At 35.5% G+C, this 22,301-nt stretch overlaps 1 protein-coding gene across 4 annotated transcripts in view; it reads left to right on the top strand.

Annotated features, from left to right (window-relative positions):
• LOC150076111 (guanine nucleotide-binding protein G(I)/G(S)/G(T) subunit beta-1) overlaps positions 1-22,301 on the top strand; it is a 217,042-nt gene that overhangs the window by 129,571 nt on the left and 65,170 nt on the right. For all 4 annotated transcript variants that reach the window (XM_090387674.1, XM_090387671.1, XM_090387672.1 and 1 more), the window contains exon 3: positions 15,186-15,331. In XM_090387674.1, coding sequence (XP_090243800.1) covers positions 15,186-15,331 — 146 coding nt within the window. The remainder of the gene's footprint in view (positions 1-15,185; positions 15,332-22,301) is intronic.

Genomic DNA, 22,301 nt, shown 5'->3' with positions numbered 1-22,301 from the left:
AAATTTTAGTTCTACATTCCTTATATCTGTGTGACACCACATCTCTGATATCCCAACAATATCTGCCTTTAATGTTTTGACCAACACCTGAAATTCATCAAATTTATTTACCAAACTCCTAGCATTGGTGTACATGCAAGTATACATGCAACTGTTCCTATTCTTAGCGACCCTAACACAACTCATGTGTTTCCTTGTATCGCAATGACTCCGAGCAGTCTCTGAAATCCCCTGCATCTTGTTTTCCAGGCTGCTGCTCATTCCAATAGAAGCAGTGCAAGAATCACTTTAACCTCTTCCAGCGGCTACTGTTAATCTATTAGTCCGTGTATCTCCCCAAGCTAGCAGTTTTCCAACCCACCTAACATTGCCTTGATAGCATCAGCAAATATTCTTGCACCCTTTCTATTTAAGTGTATCCCATCCTTGTAGAAGCAGTCTCTCCTGTTGACAAGCACAGACCAGGCTGAGAAAAATTATACCCTTTGAGCCTTGCACAATCTCTCCTGGGCCGAATTGATCAACAAAGCCTTCATCATATACTCCCTCCTATCATGTCTGGACAGAATTCCAGACACTTTCAAATTCAACCCCCTAATTCACAGCTTTTTTTCAACAGTGACCTGTACTTGTTAAGTAATTCCTCTGGTCTCCTCCTCTTAATATTATTAGTGCCAACATGTACAACAATATCACCTTTTGTGCCCTTAAAAGTTGTTGTTATTGGGTTTAGCAACACTAAAGGTATTGCAAGAAACTTTGAAATATCATTGAGATGGCCTTAAAGGTTCAGGGAAACTGCTAGTTGGGGGGCTTGCGGGTTATAAATGATGTTTTTGTATCTTGGAGATGTGTGAATGCCTCTCCTATTCACAAAGATGGCTCAAGTGTGAAAAACTAGAGACCTGTCAGTTTGACTTCTGTGCCTAGGGTGTTGGTTGATTTTAGCCTCCTTAAGGATGTAATACAAGATCATTTGAATAGGAATGGAATTATTAATTTGTAAAGGGCAAATCATCATGCCTGACTAATCTGATTATTTACTATGAGAACAGAAAAGAACCAGCTAGAAGGAATAACTTTGATAATTTATTTAGATTTCAGTAAAACTTTTGATATAATTCCACATAAACAATTGTATAAATTAGAGCAATGTTGGCATTAAGGTAAAGTGACTAGACATCTCGGATTATGCAGGACAGTCCCGGATTTCAGTCTTTGCCCCGCATTGCAAACTGTCCCAGAAAATGTCCCGGATTGGACATGTAACTTCCATATTTAATGGCAGATATAATGCAAATCATTTGCATTGTTTGCCAGGAACCAGTGGTACAACGGAAAGAGTTTTTTCGGTAGTAAATAAACTGTGGACGCCAACAAAAACACAGCTGACCGTAGAAACGCTGAAAGCAATACTACAAGTTAAGTGCAATTTTGATAATTCTTGTGAAGAATTTTACGAGAAGAAATAGCAAATGAAGAATTATGAAGAAAAATTCACTGAGCAGAAAAATATTTAATTATATTATTTGATTTCTCTTGTTTTTATTGTTAAAAGAAGTATGTATTTTTATTATTAGTATTAGTTCACAGAAAAAACTTAACCTTTTTTCACTAAACAAAAATGAAAATCAATTAAAAACATGACCCCTCCAATAAGTGTTTTTTTTTTTTTTTTTTTTTTTCCTTCTAATTACAATTTATTATTTTTCTCAGTTCATATCTTAAATGCACGTTTCTGTTCGTTATGTAGTGTAACACGAGGGATACCATATACTGAATTTCAGCCATTCTGGGGGGGGGGGCGGATTGAGAAGTTTGACATTTTATTTTATCAGTTTAGCTCAAAGAAGTCAATGTATTTAATTTGTATTTTGTATGTGAATATTTTTTATATATAAAAAAATTTTAAAAAATGTATATATTGCATCTAGGTAGAGGGGTTGAAAAATTCCCCACTAGATGTCCCGCATTGGAATGCTAAGGATCTGGTCACTTTACATTAAGGGTAAATGACCAATTTTACAGCTGTAAGTTTGAAGTTTTGTTGATTATCTATTAAGATTCTTAGCAAACCAACATGAAAATCTTCTTCATATAATTTTATAAATGACAACCAAGAAAAAGTTGGTGCACTCCCTCTTTCTATAGACATGTTTTTAAATTAGTCTATTAATATAATTTAAAACTTTTACTTTCCTTATGTAAATTTAACCCTACCCAATACGAATCGAGAAGTGAGTACTAAGATAATTAAGCTTTGCTAAGAATCTTAATTAAGGGTAAATTACTACTGTGAATTAAGGATGGTTATATTCATTATTAATAATAAAGAATATTATGAATATCCTTTATTATGAATTAGGGTTGAATTTGAAAGTGTCTGCAATTCTGTCCAGACACGATAGGAGCGAGTATATGATGAGAGCCTTGTCAATCAATTCGGCCCTGGAAAGATTGTGCAAGGCTCAAGGAGTAAAATTTTTTTCAGCCTGGTCTGTACTGTTAACAGGAGAGACTGCTTCTATAGGGATGGGATACACTTAAATAGAAAGAGTGCAAGAATATTTGCTGATGCTATCGAGGCAGTGTTAGGTGGGTCAAAAAACTGCTAGCTTGGAGGAGGATACAAAGAATAATAGATTAACAGTAGCCACTGGCAGAGGTGAAAGTGATTCTTGCACTGCTTCTATTGGAATGAGCAGCAGCCTGGAAAATAAGATTCAGGATATTTCAGAGACTGCTGAGGGTCATTGCAGTACAAGTAAACACATGGGTTGTGTTAGGGTAGCTAAGAATAGGAACAGGTGCATCTATACTTGCGTGTACACCAATGCTAGGAGTTTGGTAAATAAATTTGAGGTATTGCTCAAAACATCAACAGGCGCCTCCATAGCCAGGTGGGAAGGAGCAGCAGTGCTTAGCACACGCTTCTTGATTAGACCGGGGTTCAAACCTGTCACCACCAAATACGGAGGATGCGGAAAGGTCAGGGAATGACCACCGCATATTCCCGGAGCAATATGGCCTTAGTTGCTAATGCTCCTAAAAACCAAATAACAACAAATAACAAAACATCAAAGGCAGATATTGTTGGGATATCGGAGACGTGGTGTCACACAGATATAATGAATGCAGAACTGGAATTTGGGGAGTACAGTGTGTACAGAAAGAATAGACAGGATAGGAAGGGAGGAGGGGTTATGCTATTAGTTAAGAAACGCATAAAATCCAAGGAAGTGAAGCCAGTCGACATCGCTGGACAGTGTAGTGTTGAGCCAGTTTGGTGTGACATAAGCATTGGGAGATCAAAATTGAGAGTAGGAGTGTGCTATAGACCTAATGACTCTGATCAGTAGAATAAGAAACTGTACAGGAAAATAGAGTGAGCCAGTAAATCAGAGAGTCTTATAATGGGGGATTTTAATTTCCCAGATATTGACTGGAATTTGTGGGTTGGTCACTGACACACTAGCAAGGCTTTTGTGGATCTTTTGGATGATTGTTTTCTACATCAGCATGTTCGGGAAGGAACTAGAGGGCCGTATACTCTTGATCTGATTATCAGTAGCAGATTCTTCATGCATTAAGAATCTGCAGGTAAAGGAACCACTAGGTGGCAGTGATCACAGTGTGCTGAAGTGGGATTTATTCAAAGAAGTAACTACCATCGGGGGTAAAGGGAAAGGTTTTTGATTTCGTAAAGGCGACTACGATGGTCTGAGACAGTATTTAAATTCTATACAGTGGGACCAATTGATGATGTTACCAACAGCAAATTCAAAATGGGAAGTATTCAAAGAACTTATCTTGGAAGCTACTAGGCTTTACATACCAACTAAGAAATATTGTTCAAGGTTTAGCCCTAAATGGATGTCAGATGAACTAATGAGACATATGGCAGAGAAGAAAAATGCATGGGATACATAAAAATTAACAAGTGACACAGAAGCCTACGATAGATATAAGCTGGTCTGTAACCAAGTTACAAAGGAGGTTAAGCAGGTGAAGGCAGATTACGAGAAATCTTTGGCAAAGGATGCAAAGAAAAACAGCAAAGAGTTCTTTACTTATGTAAACTCTAGAAGGAAGGGGATGAATCAGATTGGTCCACATGATATCGATGGTTCAACTGTTGATGATCCTGCTCATGTAGCTAACAAATTAATGAATATTTTGCATCGACATTCACACATGAGGAGTTATTCAGCGAGGGGAATGCCAGAGGTGTATTAAACTCTGGCAGTAAGCTAGATAATCTTGTAATAACTGAGAGTAAAGTGGAGGAGAAATTGTTGAAGATAAACACAAGAAAGGCACCTGGGAGGGATGGGATCTATCCAGTTATATTAAAGGAGGCAGCAAAGGAAGTAAGCAAACCCTTAGCCATATTTATGAGAGCTTCCTTGGACTCAGGGGAGGTACCCATAGACTGGAGTTGTGCAAATGTGACCCCAATTCACAAAAGAGGATCAAAGGCTGGCACAAGTAATTATAGACCTGTGAGTTTAACGTCTGTTCCAGGAAAATTAATATAGGCACTGATTAAAGAAGCACTGCAGGATCAACTACGCAAGATTTCAGTTATAGCTCGGACACAGTATGGTTTTGTTAAGGGAAAGTCTTGCCTGACCAAATTGTTTGGATACTATGATGCAGTCGCAAAAGAACTGGATGCAGGGAATAAATTTGATATTATATATTTCGATCTTAGAAAGGTTTTTGATACTGTTGCACATTTAAGACTGCTGCTATGGATGAAGGGATGGTTGAGGGGGAGAAGACAGAGTGGTAATCAATGGACACTGCTCATCGTGGACTAATGTTATTAGTGGAGTCCCACAGGGTTCAGTGTTGTGTCCAATATTGTTTTCTGTATTTATTAATGATATTGATGATGGTTTATCAAGCTTAATGTCCAAGTTTGCAGACGATACAAAGGTTGGCAGGGTTGTTAAGGACGCTACTGATGCTCTGCTGCCGCTGCCGCTGCAACAGAATCTGGAAAGGTTGAGCAGATGGGCTGAAAGGTGGCAAATGAAGTTTAACATTGACAAATGTAAAGTACTACATATGGGGAAACAGCAACCCCAGAGCAACGTATCAACTCTGTGGTACTATACTGACAGTGGTAGAGAATGAAAAAGACCTAAGGGTAATTGTGCAGGCAGATATGAAGTTCTCTGAGCAGTGCAGACGGGTTGCAAGAGTAGCTCATGGTGTCTTGTCAGTGATATACAGGAATTTTTCTAGCAGGGATAAGGAGGTGATTATTCCCTTGTATAAGGCAATGGTCAGGCCACACCTTGAGTACTATATATAGGTCTGGAGGCCTCATTACAAGAAGGATGTAGATCTGCTGGAACGAGTACAGAGAAGGGCAACAAGATTAGTGAATGGAGCAAAGGGTTGCTCTTACGAAGAAAGGCCTAAGTTTTGCAAATTACGGTGTCTGAAGACTAGGTATTGGCGAGGTGATCTGATAGAGGTGTATAAAACCTTGAATGGTTTGAGCATGCTCAATGCCGATGGGATTCTTTCTCTTGCTCAGAATAATCACCTGAGAGGGCATAAATTCAGATTGAGGAAAGACAGATGTGCGGAAATTTCCCTTTAACCAGCGGGTAGTTGGTTGGTGGAACAGACTTCCATCACTTGTTGTGGAAGTTGATAGCCTAAATAAATTTAAGGCTCAGCTGGACAGGTATTTCGAACGAACGGAGGGATGAAATGGAAGTGGGTTTTTTTTTTTTTGGGCTGATGCTGCATAAGCTTGCTTTCTTGCATCATATGCCTCTGCTAATGCTAATATGGAAGGAGATGGTGATTAGTTACTACTGCTCATCACGGGCTAATGTTATAGTGAGCTTCTACATGGTTTTGGTCCCTTAGTGACTCTAATACTCATTAATGATATTGATATAAGTATTTCACGTTTAATGTTTAAGTTTGCAAATGATACAAAGGTGGGCTGCAGTCATTACCTGATTACAGTTAATGGCTGTAATCAGGGTATGCTACTTCAACAAGACAGAATAATTATGTGAATGGGCTGAGAAATGTTAGCTGAGGTTGAATACTGGAAAATTCAAGGTCTTACATTAATCTGGGTTGCATTAATTCGAGAATAACGTGCCATTTGGGTTTTTTTTTTTTTTTTTTATAAAAACCCCAAACACGAAAGGTATCAAAACCTATAGTACTTAGTACCGTGCATGGGTTGAAGGAGAAGTATGGGGGGGGGGATGACGGAAACTTTGCTCTAGAGACTAAACATGGGTTTCACCACTTCAAGCCTCCAATAAGCAAAGTGGTGGTATTTCACCGGTTGATGAAAGTCATCTACCACCTGAAACTAAGACATTGCAAAACGGTAGATTTTAGACTTTTGTAAGCATATCAATTTATAAATTGATAAATTTATTTGATTTATAAGCATATAAATGAAAAGCAAATGACGAAACCTTCCATGACAAGCGCATAGCACATACCGAACAAGGATTAGCGAGAAACATTGACGCTCACGAATTTGTCACCCCTCTCCCCCTACCCACTGAGCGCTGTTTTGACCAGGAAAGATGATTTTAGCCACACCCATGTTTTTTTATGGCGGAAAATGTTCACAGCGATTTAAAATTCACATTTTTTTAGGTTTCATTTTATACGACCACGAATACAGATACCGAATAGCGGGGGTTTACTGTTTACTTCTTTACTGGAAGAAGAAATAAAAGAGGTTGCGAGAAATGCCTTTACAAAATACAGAACAGTACTGTGTCCCGAAGCTCTAAGATCTGTCAATCAGACTGAAATTCGTTAGATGCTATGTGTGGTCCATACTTGAAACTTGGACACTGAAAACATCAAGCATGAACAAAATAGTGGCCTTTGAAATGTGGATCTACAGATGCATGTTAAATATAGTTTGGTTAGACAGAATCACCAATCTTGAAGTCTCAAAGAATAGGAAGAAAACATGAATTGTTGGGCTTAGTAAAGAGAAGGAAAACTGCCTACCTGGGACACATCCTTAGAAATGAAATATAAATTGCTTCAAGTAATAACGGAAAGGGAAGAGAAGAGGAAACTTTCATGGCTGAAAAACAACTGCAACTGGACCAGCAGAGGATCTTTTTTCATCTTGCCCAAGACAGAGAGGTGTGTAGCACCGTAATCGCCAACCTCCAATAGGAGATGGCATCAAAAGAAGAAAAGAAAGTGCCCGAGTTGAAAGACAAAAGTCTTGTCACCTAGTTTTTCAGTTCTAGTAACTGCTTGTTTTGTTAACTGGCATTTTACTGTAATTTTCTTGCAATATGTTAAGAAATTCTACTACAGATATTCTACATGCTACTCAGTTTATAGTCCAGTGCCGTGCCTGTCTTCCTGCCCCATTGGTAACAAGCGTGAGTGCATGTGAATCTTCTTCATTTCTTTGTTAATATTTCTATTTTTCATTTTGTGCTCTTTCCCCCCCCCCCTTACAGTATACTGCTATTCTCCATTGGATTCTATCGCCATGGATAAATTTTATCACAGGGTAGAGAAAAATGCTCAAGATCTGGAAAAATACGTAAATCATGAATTAGTGACTGATAATGATGGAGGATCACAAAAATCAGGAATAAAACAGCATCACCTGTTGACAAACATGGAAGTAAAAATGTTAAAGTAACCACAAAAAACAAGGCACCAAAACTCTAGTATACTGGAACACTTACTTAGATATGAGATTTACACAGCAAGATTATAAACTTTTTCCCCTTGCCCAAAGTGAATAGAGCTCCACTGAAATGTAGAAAAATTACCACATTTGTCTACAGAATAACCTTTCTAAAAGAAAACCAGATTATTTTAAAAGATTGTTTTCTGTCAGTAAGGTTATTCTGTTATTTCAGAAGGTACTAGAGTTTTACAAAAAGTTAAGTTGATGACAAAGCCCTGGATGCTAGCTATTTAGTGGCAAAAAAAAATTGCAAAACAAATGAAACCACATACAATTGATAAGATTAATCAACCAGCGTGTGAAGCAACTGTAAAAACAACTTTTGGTACTGAGGCAGAATAAGAAATAAAGAAAATTCCATTGTCAAGATGATGACATGGAATTCTAATATATTTACTGTCCAAGTGGATGGAGTCCGTAGACATTTACTTGATTTATCGAAAATGAAAAAATTGTAGAAATTTCTTTTTTTTTTGCAGAACTTCATGGAACCACAACAGAAAAAGATATTTTTTATATTGAGAATAATTACCAACAAACTGCTGGTATATCATAGGAAATGTGTATAGGCATATGCACAGATGATCAGACCTTTAAAAAGAATTTGTGACATATACTAAGATATAAAACCTATATGAGAAAACTGCTATATCATAGCAGTTCAAAGCAGAAAAGGGTGCCATGTATACAATGTAGACGTTTAAGCAATGTATATTATGTGGTACACTAAACTAGCATTAAAAACACAGCAGTGAACAGCATTCATTTTATCATATGCAGGTGGAGTATATATGATAAAATGAATGCTGTTCACATGATGGCAGAACCTGTGATATTCTGCCTACACACACACACACACACACACACACACCACTGATGTGTTTGCACCTAAACACACAGTCAACATTTTTTCACGTTCAGTAGCGAATTATCTTTGTGTGAATTGTGATGCATAAACTCCATGCAACATTTCGAACTGAAAAGTTTTAGTGAAACTGAACAATGACCAGTGTTGTAAAATACAAAAATTTGAGAATAAAGTAAGTGATTTTAAATAGCTACACAGTTATTATCATCATGTGTTTTTCCAAGAGCAGGTACATGTATACACTTAACTACTTTACCATATCTTCTTATCCTCAGCCTTCCTCTTCACCTCCCATATGTATTATCCCCTCTCAATTCATCTATCATTGCTTTCCTCAATCTCCCTCTGGGCCACTGCCTCTCAACTATTATTAGAAACATCATCTAATCACCCATCTCAAAACCTCATAATTTCTCACTTTATCAGCGCATCTTAACTTTTAAATCCTCCTTTATACCCACATTTTAAAAATTTCTACTCTTATAATATCTTCTATTCTCAATGTAAAAAACCACACTCCATACCAAACATCATACCAATCCTAATCCTCAAACTAATTCCCAATCTCCCTCATATTCTCCTTTGTTTCTCAAAAGCTTTTTTATCCATTGCTATTCCTCTACTGTTCTTTTCTTCTACTACTAGGCTTCCTAAGTACTTATACACACTGACCTGTTCTATTCTTTCCTCTCCTATTTCAAAATTTAGCCCATTAACCAATTTCTGAAATCCTTCCTCAAAATCTGCCATATCATTAACAAATTCAACACTCTCAATAACCTTTTCCCCACCTTCATCCCATACAATTCTTCCTCAATCATATTTCCTCTATCAAATGCCTCTTTAACCATTTCTGTAAATAAAGTCAGGAACAGAAAACATCACCCGTCTCACACCTCTTCCTGTCTCTACACTTTCAGTGCAGCCATTTTTTTTTTTTTTTTTTTTTTCACTTCCATATTCAGTCAGCATTCTCATCATGCCTTTTGCATTCCTTTGTTCCAAACCCCGAAAACCAAACTGTCCTACTCCCACATTTTTCTCTATCCTATGTAATTTCCTTATCATTATCTCTGCTGAATGCCAAGCTCACAGTTCTAAAATATTTAAATTTTACTGAATGGCCTTTCTTTTATATTGGTTTCATTACTAGAATCTTACTCACTTGCTCATATATAGTGGAACCCCCGCTTTACTATATTAATCCGTTCCAAAGACACCATCATATTGCAAAAATATCGTAATGTCAACCCAATATCAAACACATTTGGTTTTTTTGTTAATTTGTTCCAAGACCTCGGAAGTTGAAATTTTTTGCTTTAACTAAGCTATTTATCTCTCTAAAAGGCAATTTTTATAATGGAAATAGTATATATTAATTAGAAAATTGATTAAAACTAATATATTGATTAAAGCACAACACAAAAAATCAATATATTATCAATATATTGATTTTTTTCTGTTGTCAATATCTTCTTCAGAGTGATCTAGATAGACTTCAGGGATGGTCAGGGATACAAAAACAAAACATGCAACCAACATGTTTACAAACACTGCTATTGGTTGAGAGGACATGGTCTGGTCAGAGACATTCTTAAGCCCGTCGTAAAATGAAATTAGTAGACACCAGTTAACATGATCACTGGTTAGTAGAATCAGCCACTTTATGGAATCAAATTTCAAAAACCAATTGAAATCATTAAAATGCACTACACTTTCATCATTATCATATATTCAGTTATAAGAATCAATTCTGAACACTTTTGTAATATTTTTTTAGCACATTTCTGGAGTTTTCTACCATAAAACAATTTGAAGTTTCTGGTTTATTGGGCTTTTCTGTTAGTACAATGTAATATATAAATGGGTAATAAACGCAATCTTATTGCATTTGTGATAATACCAATAGCTGGAATTCTGCGAATTTTTAAGTTACTATGGTGAAATGTGTTCCCCTTTTCATAAAATCTTCTCTTCATTCCTATTTTTAAAGCTTCGTAAACTTGTTACTTTGTATCTCACTTGCACGTATCATGCTAGCTGCAGTTTGTGCAGGATGTGTTCTTTGTTATTGATTGCTCATCTTTTTTACTATTTTAAAATTTTACAACAAAAAAAAAGTCAGTGAACAAAAATATCAATTAGTTAGTATGTACATATTACAGTATGTATTAATTAAGCAAGTGCAAATTTATTTTAATTTTGCTAACCTCTGGAAAAAATATTTTTCCGATTTTCACGTATCATTTAATTTTGTTAATTGGTAAGGTAATAAAGTGGAAATGGAAGAAGATTTGTGATTATATCTTTACTTTTACAGCCTGTGGATAATATTCCTCCTAGTTTTGCTTATTAGAATCATAATTTAATAGAATTAAAATTCAATTCACAAACGTGATCACAATGACCAGCCCTTACTACACATCATATGGTGAACAGTATTTTTTTATGGAGAGTCCATTGTAAAATGATTTCATCATACAGTGAACCGATCGTAAAGTGGGGGTCAACTCTGTTAAACTACATAATACTGTTAATTCCCTTAAGTCCACTTCCCCTAAGTAACTTCAAGCTCCACTGTAATTTCATCAATACCTACTGCTTTATTTCCTTTCATTTCCTATAATGTTAAAATTACCTCTTTCTCATTTGTGACTGTCCCCAAGCTGTTTTGATCTATTATTTCTACATCATCAAAATCATCTTCTTTCTACCACTTGTTGATCCATATAACTCCTTTATATATTCCACCTATCTGCCCTGGATAGGTGGAATATATAAAAGGTGGAAAGTACTAAGAAAACCAGAGTAACTCCTGGTTTTCTTAGTACTTTTCAATACACCCTGACTGATTTCTTTTTTCTCCATGCTATCATTCCTTACTCTCTCATAGATTAAACCATATTTCCCTAACTTTTCTAATACTTTTAATTCCCTATAAAACCCATTCCACCATTTCTCTCTTGCTTTATCTGTTACTCACCTAAGCCTACCACGAACACAATTTCTCCCAACAAAACAGAGAACCACAAGGAAGACCAATCAACTTAGAACCTCAGAGCTACCACAGATAATAAAACCTCAGGCCATACCATGACCACTTCCAAAATGTGTGATTTGATAAATGCTCCCAATTTCTGCAATATATGCTATAAATGCCACTTCAAATTAAATCTTCCTCCATTCTCCAACTCAAATAAAATAGTCAAGTAAAGAGACCATATTCTGGCCACTGTGATGCTTAGTGTCAAGCATCAACAGTGACCCCCTCAGACGTACTCCTAAGTAATTTACAAACAATACCCATAGTAATGACTCCTGAAAGAAAAATTAATATCATCTGACACACTCTCCATGCACTAACATATTTAACAGATAGAACACTGTGCAGCAAATTAATGAGTGTTAAGTAGACTTACAACTAAAGTTTGAAACTCTACCAAACCGAAAATTATAGATAATGAAAAGGACTTGAGAGTAACTATACAATCTTATATGAAATTTTCTGAAATTAGGCTGCTGCTGGACAGCTCCTGGGGTTTTTTAGTGTGAAATGGTATGTGTGTGTGTGTATATATATATATATATATATATATATATGAGTTAAGTTAATAATGGTAAGAGTTTTTTTTAAAGGTAAAATATGATATACTAGCTTATCAGGTAAACCCTAAACCATGGCGGGTATCCAACGTGACCTGGAAAAAACAATCTATGCCATGACATAAGCCATAAATTATAAACATATATAAAAATAAAAATACCATTAAAATGTTAGTTATGGCAATAAGATACATTGCAAGGGACTTTTTCGAGGGCTAACCCTTACAATGTATCAACCATAATTAACGAGCTATCCGTTTCTGTAGTCATCGTCCAGCATAACTATGTCCTAATATACGTAAAATAGTATAAAGTTAGAGCCAAATGTATAAATTTTGTAGTAGTTAGAGCCAAAAGTATAAAATTTGTAGTAAGTTAGAGCCAAATGGTAGTAATAAAATTTGTTAATTAATACCAAATTTAGCAGTAAACTGGCAAGATGACTGTTAGCCCGACGGATAGCCAAAATTTTAAATTAAATTAAAATTATAGAAAGAGCTATAATTATTGTTAGGCATATGTGCGTAGTTGATAGTAAATGCTGCCATGGTAGTCTAATCAAAAATAATAACAGTGTGAGCTATAGCTAACAAAGGCGAACGGAAAAAGGTATAAGAATAGATATAGTACCTCAATCCCCCTCGAATACTCTAATAGTTCATGAGGTATGAAAAGATAGGGATAAGAAAGTGAAAGTTAAACAGTAAAGAAAAAGCAAAATAATTAACATAGGATGTAACCTTATAGTAAGGTATCCTGGTTAGAATGATTTAAGATTAAAATTAGAATGCTTACCACCGTATGGCCAAGGTACTAGAAAACCACATGTATTGGCGCGTGTAGCATATATAACTACCGATCGCAGCCCCCCCTAGGAAAAGTAATAGTTAAGTTAAGTGATAAAATAAGTATAATTACATACAGCGCCCTCTGCTGTTATTTAATATACTGTATAGTATAACACATAGAAAAGCCGTCAAATAAGTATCTCTCTCGAAGTAATAATAGAAGTTTACAGAATAAGTTCCTACCCATGGAGCAAATATAGGTACAAGTTTTTAATGCGAGTAAGCTATATGTAACTTACTCCATGGGCAGTGCCTACTATTTACATAATTACATATCCAACGAAATTTATCTAAGCCAAAGAAACACCTACAAAAATTTAACAAAGGCTATGTTTTATTAGCGCCTGTTTAGGACTTTATCTATAATACTCTGTGCGTTAAGGTTATAAGATATATATATATATATATATATATATAGTAAACCCCCGCTATTCGCGGTATCTGTATTTGCGGTTTCGCTTATTCGCGGTCGCTGATTTAATATAAAATGAAACCTAAAAAAATGTGAATTTTAAAGCGCCGTGAATATTTTCCGCCATAAAAAAACATGGGGGTGGCTAAAATTATCTTTCTCGGTCAAAACAGGGCTCAGTGGGTGGGGGAGAGGGGTGACAAAATCACGAGCGTGGATGTTTCTCGCTAATCCTTGTTCAGTATGTGTTATGCGCTTGTCGTGGAAGGTTTCGTCGTTTGCTTTTAATTTATATGCTTATAAAAATTATAAATCAGCCATTTTGCCGTGTAAAACAGACTTTTTCGAGTGTGTTAATGGAAGAAAGCGACTTTATTGTGGACAAGTTCTTTCTAACCCGTACAAAAATATGGCTATGAATAACAAGAGAAATGTGAAAAGATCAAAGAAGGTGATGACATTAGCGAATAAAATTGAGTTATTAGACAAAATTTCTAATGGTGAAAGTGTCTCCTCAGTGGCAAAACATTATAAAATCAATGAGTCAAGGGTACGATCAGTGAAAAAATCGGAAGAAAAAATCTGCTGTAGTGTCCATGAAAACGTGCTAATTGCTTCAAAAATTTGCTCTGTAACTCGTGATGTTAAATTAGAAAAAATGGTAAAAGCTTTAAATCTGTGGATAGAAGACTGAACTCAAAATAAAATTCCGTTAAGTTCACTCATCATTCATGAAGAGGCAAATCTCCTTTATCAACACTTTAGCGAAACTGGTGATAGCACTGGCAGGATAAGTTTTTTAGCTAGCAAAGATGCTGGTTTGAAAGATTTGTTTGAAATTTCTAATAAATATTACATTTAATATTAAATTGTTTCTTATTTTCATTTCGATGCCATATGCTTGCATTTCACTATGTACTGTATGTACATAGTCATATTATGAAGGTACATATAACACATATATAGACAAAATTTTAGACTAGTTTTTCTTATATATTTCATACTTTGGAACGGAACCCCTTTATTACTATGGGAGCCATAACTCAGTATTCACGTTTTCGGCATTCGCGACATTTTTCAGGAACATAACCCCCGCGAATAGCGGGGGTTTACTATATAGGAACTTTGTCAGCAGAGATAAAGAGGTGATTATTTCATTACATAAAGCAGTGATATTAGGGTCACATCCTGAATATGGGATCTTGAATATAGGAAAGATGTGGACCTGCTGAGTAAAGTGCAGTTAACAGTGACTAGATTCTTTAAGGGCACAAAGGGGTATTCTTATCAAGAGAGACTTGAATTTAGTAAGCTATAGTGTTTGAAAACCAAGAATCTGAGAGAGGACCTGATTGCAATGTTTAAGACCTTGAAAGGTTTGAGTAAACTAAATGCTAGGGGAATTTTTTAGTTACGTGACATACATGGGAGTAATTTTTAAATTACAACAGGAAAATGTAGGCCTGATGGTTGGAGATTTCCTTTAAGAGTTTGAGACTAAAGACTTTTGGAATAAACTCCTACCTATTCTTGTGGAGATGAAAGTTTATCTAAATTTAAGGAAGGATTGGTAAATACTTGAAAGAAATGGGTAAATGAAAAGAAGGAAGGTGACACTGGTTAATTATTATTTTTTATAATATAAAGTATTATTTTATAATATTTATATGAAATAAATGTTAATTTTGAAATATATAATTGATCATTATATTATATATTTTTCTAAAGGATGCAAGGAAAGCAGCGTGTGATATTACGCTGGTGCAGGCAACAGCGAACATGGAGCCTGTGGGAAGGATTCAGATGCGGACTAGGCGCACTCTCCGTGGACATTTGGCAAAGATATATGCCATGCACTGGGGTTCAGATTCACGGTATGTTATACATTTTAATCCCGATTATTCCAGATTTTGTTTTTTAATTAGAAATTATTAGTTTGCAAATATATTTTTGTTTAGTACAGGCTTCTGTAAATTGCCACATCTTGGAACTACAAAGAATCTATGAGGAGACCTGATTGAAGAGTTTTGAGGATTTAAATGGGTTGACTATACTAAGGTACCTCCGTAGCCGAGTGGTCAGGAGCAGGAGTGCAGTAGTACACACTCTTTGAGTAGACCGGGGTTCAAACCCCTGACTGCTGAATATGGTCGATTTGCCAACCCGCACTGGACCAACGTGGCAGATTATGGTCCATGTCCCTCAGCATGAATTGTTGAGGAGGTTTCCATCCTGCACTGGGTTGATAATGGCTGCACTTGACATTTTTATACTAAATGCTGTGGTATCTTGAATGACACAGAGAACATCAGTTTAAATTCGTAAAGGGTCGTTGCAGGACAGATTTGTGGAAATTTGCCTTTAGTCAGAGTAATTGATTAGAATAAACTTCTACGTAGAGAACTATAATAATAATTATAGTTCTCTATATACTCTATAACTACTCTATAATAATTAAACGAGTTTTTTCTTTCATTGACTTCATTTTTAATTTTCTCTCTCTACTATTTTGATGCAGTGGTTTTATCTTCGTGCTTCCACAGTATCTACTAATAAACCTATATTCAATTGTTCCTGCTTAAATTGTCTGGATCATTTGTGGATTAATAATATTTATTACCTGCCCAGTGGGGCATAGATGTAGGATTCATTCCATTCAGAGGTAGGGTTGAGCTTTGCCAGAGGTTGTACAGATTTTCTACCAAAAAAACTCTCAATCTGGCAAAAATATGACCCTCCATCCATTAGAACCTATTATTATTATAACTTTAAAAGTACAGTTTCAAGTATTCCAAGGTTTGCATTTCAAATTAATAGTATGAACTAGAGCTATAATGCTCAATACATTCTACGTTGATATTAATATTTGTAAAAGAATGAGAGAAATTTACTTCAATATGATACGTAGAACACTTCCGTATGATACTCTCCAGAAATTAAAACGAAAACAATTAAAAAAATTGGAAATCTTACAGAACAGTAAGAAATAATTAACAATAATTAAAAATCAAATGAACACAATTAAAAATCAATTTAACGAAAAAAATGCAAAACGATTTTCCTTCCTGAAGCTGACAATGCTTTTCGGCCATACGTCGTGATCACAAGAATGAAAATTACTGAATAGGGGCGAGCATGGAACTTGAATAGGGATTATTTGTATTTGCGCATGCGCATAAAGAACCACGAGTCAGAGTTTAGATATGGCCAACGAACATTAACAGAATTCTCATGTAATTTAATTTCGACGGTTTCTGCAATTAATAGTCTCGTATAATTACGTTGGACACCAAGTATTTTGGCCACGTTAAATAAAAAAAAATATGTTTTTCCTTAACAGCACAAAAGGCTAATTCTGACACTGTTGAACGAGAAGCATGAACTGAGGCCGCATGTTGATTAACACGAAAATTCAGAGGAAACCGCGGAGAACCCTGATAAGGCGAGTCACGATCACCGCAAGAAATATTGTATACTAGGTCATTTATTTGTGTTGCAAATGAACAGAGGATTGAGCAGTTGTTCGGTATAGTGTGTAATTTCCATATTGGCCTGGCTACAATTTTAAATTCAGTATCTTTAAAGAATCTGTTAAGGTGTTTGTGCCACTGTTTAACATATGGGACAGAAATAAAGTATTTTTTGATATTACTATTGTTGATTGGTGTATTTTTTTGTATTATATCCTTAGCTTGTACCCTAATTCTGTCAATTGTAGCAAATGGGTAACTCCTGTTTAAGAATCTGCTGGTTAATATTTGTATTTCTGAACCCAAAGCAGATTCCGTCGTTGAATGTAATATAAGCATTGAGAAATTGATTAAAGATAATCAATCTTTTGTAGGTGAACGGCTGGTAGCTGTTATAATGCAGACACATACCGGTGTTTGTAGGTTTACGATATATGTTAAATTGGATTTTGTTTGCGTCCTGAGTAGGCGTGAAATTTAGAAAATTTAATGACTTAGTATCCATATTCTCCCTCTCCAATGTAAATTTGAGTCTAGAATGAATATTATTAAACAAATGTAAAATGTCTTGGATAGTGCTACTATCGGTAGTGACTAGAACATCATCTAAATAACTCTCATAGTATGTGATATGGAGTAGAAAAGGCGTCGAATGTATACGTTCAATCGTTGAGAGATAGATCTCAGATATTAGGCCACTTAGTCTTAATCCCATTGGCAAACCAAAAATTTGTGTGTATACTTTGTCTCGAAAGGTGATATAGTTAGCTTCAACTAAGAGTTTAATTAAGTGAAAAATTTCCTTAATAGTAAGTTTCGTATAATTAATCGGTATCGAGTTATTATTTAACATATCCCAAAGAATATCTAAAGTGTATTCAACCAACGTTTACATTCGTATATAACGAGGTAACATCTAGTGAGAATAAATTATCATTATCGCCAAGTCTACAGTCCTTAAGGTTATTAAATAGTGTATCGTAGTTCTTAATCCCAAATTGTATCGCCTGGCTAAAGGGTTTTATAATGCTATATACATGTGTGGCCAAGGATGAAAATGCCGAGTTTCTGTAGGAAACAACAGGCCGAATTGTAAAGCCGGTCTTGTGTAATTTTACCTGACCGAAAAGTGCAGGAATATTGTATGTTCTGGCCTTCAATTCCTTTAACTGAGGAGCAGCAGTGCGTAGCACACGCTTCTTGATTAGACTAGGGTTCGAGCCCATGACCACCAAATGTGGAGGATGCGGCAAGGTCAGGGAATGACCACCGCATAACCCCAGAGCAATATGGCCTTACTTGCTAATGCTCCTAAAAACCAAATAACAAACAAACAATGCGAAAATTTATTTTTATTTTGTTACACAGAGCATTAATAAACTACAATAAATAAATTAGCTTTCGGCTGGGTGGCAGCCTTCATCGGATTAAAATACTGAATGGCAGTTGGAATAGAGATGCACTGCCAGGATGGTGCGTGAGGCACGTGGTTAATTGTTTGTTGATGTTTGTGGCTGTGACATATGGTGGTGACGTGGCCAGCGTTTGTATTTTAATCCGATGAAGGCTGCCACCCAGCCGAAAGCTAATTTATTTATTGTAGTTTATTAATGCTCTCTGTAACAAAATAAAAATAAATTTTCGCATTATGAATCCAGAGCACGTAGGCCTGTTTTATTATGAACAAACAAACAAACCTTTAACCGAGCCATAGTAATGTAGTTGTTTTTTTGATACGTGGTTAACATTTTATTGTGTTGATTAACCAAATTGGTAAATAGTGCCAGGTCTACTTCAAGAGAAGTGGAGGTATCTGATACAACTGATTCTAACTTATTAATATAATCAGGTTTTTTGAATATTACCACTGTATCTCCTTTGTCAGCTCTCTGAATAATAATGTCTTTATTTTCCCGAAGTTCACATAAAGCTGAACTGTCATGTGTATTTAATTTAGGTTGGTTTTTTTTTTTTTTTTTTTAGGAGCATTAGCAACTAAGGCCATATTGCTCCGGGGAAGACCGCCGTAGCCTAGTGGTTAGGCGCACGGGTGCATAAGTACACGTGCCTTGAGTGACCGGGGTTAAAGCCCGTGACTGCTAAATATGGTGCTGTTTCTTGTATTCGGTCTATCTTGTGAACTCCTCTGACCGTTTGGTCATCCCGAAGTATAAACAGAAAATTTATTTTATTTATATGCGGTGGTCATTCCCTGACCTTTCCGCATTCTCCATATTTGGTGGCTCACGGGCTCGAACCCCAGTCTAATCAAGAAGCATGTGCTGCGCGCTGCTGCTCCTGCCCACCTGGCTAGGGAGGTGCCTTTCAATTTAGGAAGTTACGTTTCTTTTATGTTATTCACTACATGGTTAACTTGTTGAATAAATAAATCTTTTTGTGGAACATTACGAAATCCAAATTCAGTATCAATTACACACTGTTTTCAAAGTGGTAAATTGTAATTTAATCCTTTGGATAGAAGTGAAATCTAGTCCTGTGGTCTTGAAGTAGACCCGGCGCTATTTACCAATTTGGTCAATCAATACAATAAAATGTTAACCGTATATCGAAAATGAGGTAGCATATATGAGGAAAGATTTGTAACCTGTTGATATGTCAGGTCAGGGGGTGTTGGCGAACTAGCTGAAGTGTAGACCATTGTGCATATGTTGTGGGGGGGTAGTCACACAACTCGTATGCATTTGGTTGCAAGCTTGCAACAATGTGTTAGAACTCGTATGAACGTGTCTTGTTTTTTTTATTTCTGAGGCTTCTCAATCGTTAGGATGCAGATAATTTTTAATTTGTCACGAAGTTTCCTGTATTGAAGACATCCATAGATTTGCGACGTGAAGCACGGGCCTCAGAAATAAAAAAACAGACATGTTAACAAATTGAATACATTATTGGGAGGGTCAAGACATGTTCATGTGAGTTCTAACACATTGTCACAAGCTCACAACCAAATGCATACGAGTTGTGTGATGACCCCTTCGCTCAACGTTCAATGAACCGACATATCAACAGGTTACAAATCTTTCCTCATATGCACTATCACAGGACCAGATTTTACTTTTATCCAAAGGATTAAATTGCAATTTACCACCTTGAAAACTACCTAAAAAACAGTGTGTAATTGATATTGAATTTGGACTTCATAATGTTCCACAAAAAGATTTATTTATTCAACAAGTTAATCAGGTGGTGAATAACATAAAAGAAATGCAACTTCCTAAATTGAATACATGTGACAGTTCAGCTTTACGTAAGCTTTGGGAAAATAAAGACATTATTATTCAGAACTGACAAAGGAGATACAGTGGTAATATTCAATAAAACTGATTATATTAATAAGTTAGTCAGTTGTATCAGATACCTCCACTTATCTTGAAGTAGACCCGGCACTATTTACCAATTTGGTCAATCAATACAATAAAATGTTAACCCTGTATCAAAAAAATGACTACATTACTATGGCTCAGTTAAAGGAATCGAAGGCCAGAACATACAATATTCTTGCATTTTTCAGTCAGGTAAAATTACACAAGACCGCCTTTCCTATTCGGCCTATTGTTTCCTACAGAAACTCGGCATTTTCATCCTTGGCCACACATGTATATAGCATTATAAAGCCCTTTAGCCAGGCGATACAATTTGGGATTAAGAACTACGATACACTATTTAATAACCTTAAGGACTGTAGACTTGGTGGTAATGATAATTTATTCTCACTAGATGTTACCTCATTATATATGAATGTAAACATTGAATACACATTAGATATTCTTTGAGATATGTTAAATAATAACTCGATATCAATTAATTATACGAAGCTAACTATATCACCTTTCGAGACAAAGTATACAAAGATATTTTTGGTTTGCCAATGGGATTAAGCCTGAGTGGTCTAATATCTGAGATCTCTCTCTCAACTATTGAACGTATACATTTGACGCCTTTTCTACCCCGTATCACATACTATGGGAGGTATTTAGATGATGTTCTAGTTATTACCGATAGTAGCATTATCCAAGACATTTTACATTGGAGAGGGAGAGTACGGATACTAAGTCATTAAATTTCACGCTTACTCTGGACGCGAATAAAATCCAATTTAACATCTACCGCAAACCTAAAAACACCTGTGTGCTTCTGCAGTATAACAGCTTTCATCTGTTCACCTACAAAAGATCGATTATCGTTAATCAATTTCTCTATGCTTAAAAATATTCAACGACAGAATCTGCTTTGGGCTCAGAAATACAAATATTAACCAGCAGATTCTTAAACAGGAGTTACCCACTTGCTACAATAGACAGAATTATGGTACAAGCTAAGGATAGAATATAAAAAAATACACCAATCAACAATAGTATATCAAAAAATACTTTATTTCTGTCCCATATGTTGAACAGTGGCACAAACAACTTAACAGATTCTTTAAAGATACTGAATTTAAAATTGTAGCCAGACCAATATGGAAATTACACACTATACTGAACAATCGCTCTGTCCTCTCCTCATTTGCAACACAAATAAATGACCTAGTATACAACATTTCTTGTGGTGATTGCGACTTGTCTTATCAGGGTTCTATGCGGTTTCCTCTGAATTTTCGTGTTAATCAACACGTGTCCTAAGTTCGTGCTTCTCATTCAGCACCGTGAGGATTAGCTTTTCATGCCGTTAATGAAAAACACTTTTGTATTTTACTTATTTTATTTAACAGGCCAAAATACTTAGTATCCAATGTAATTATATGAGACTATTAATTGCAGAAACCATTGAAATTATATTACATGAGAATTTTGTTAATGTTCGTCGGGCCTAACTAATCTCCGACTCGTGGTCCTTTATGTGCATGCACGAAGACAAATAATCCCTATTTAAGTTCCATGCTAACCCTATTCGGTAATTTTCATTCCTGTGATCACGATATACAGTCAAAAAGCATTGTCAGTTTCAGGAAGGAAAATCGTTTTGCATTTTTTTCATTAAATTAATTTCTTACTGTAATGTAAGATTTTCGATTTTTTTTTTTTTTATTGTTTTCATTTTAATTTTTGGAGAGTATCATACGGAAATGTTCTATGTATCATATAGAGGTAAACTTCTCTTATTCTTTTACAAATATTTAAAATTAATATACAATAAAAACATGCTAAAAAGTTCTCAAAATAACTAATTTTTTTTCTTTAACAAAGCATAAGGATGAAAATACTAACCTTTATTCTTGGTATAAAAGCAATCCAAACTGTAACCCTCCATCCATCACACTGTAAACTATGGTATTTACTAGATTTATTTATTTGTTTTTTTTTTTTTTTTTTTTTTTATGAAAACCCAAAACACGAGAGGTATTAAAACCTAAAGT

This window comes from Mastigoproctus giganteus, chromosome 13, assembly GCF_048544385.1.
Source record: "Mastigoproctus giganteus isolate SK-2022 chromosome 13, ASM4854438v1, whole genome shotgun sequence".
Taxonomy (NCBI): Eukaryota; Metazoa; Arthropoda; class Arachnida; order Uropygi; family Thelyphonidae; genus Mastigoproctus; species Mastigoproctus giganteus.
The sequence above is the reverse complement of the archived record's forward strand: the minus strand, read 5'-3'. Positions and strand labels throughout refer to the sequence as shown.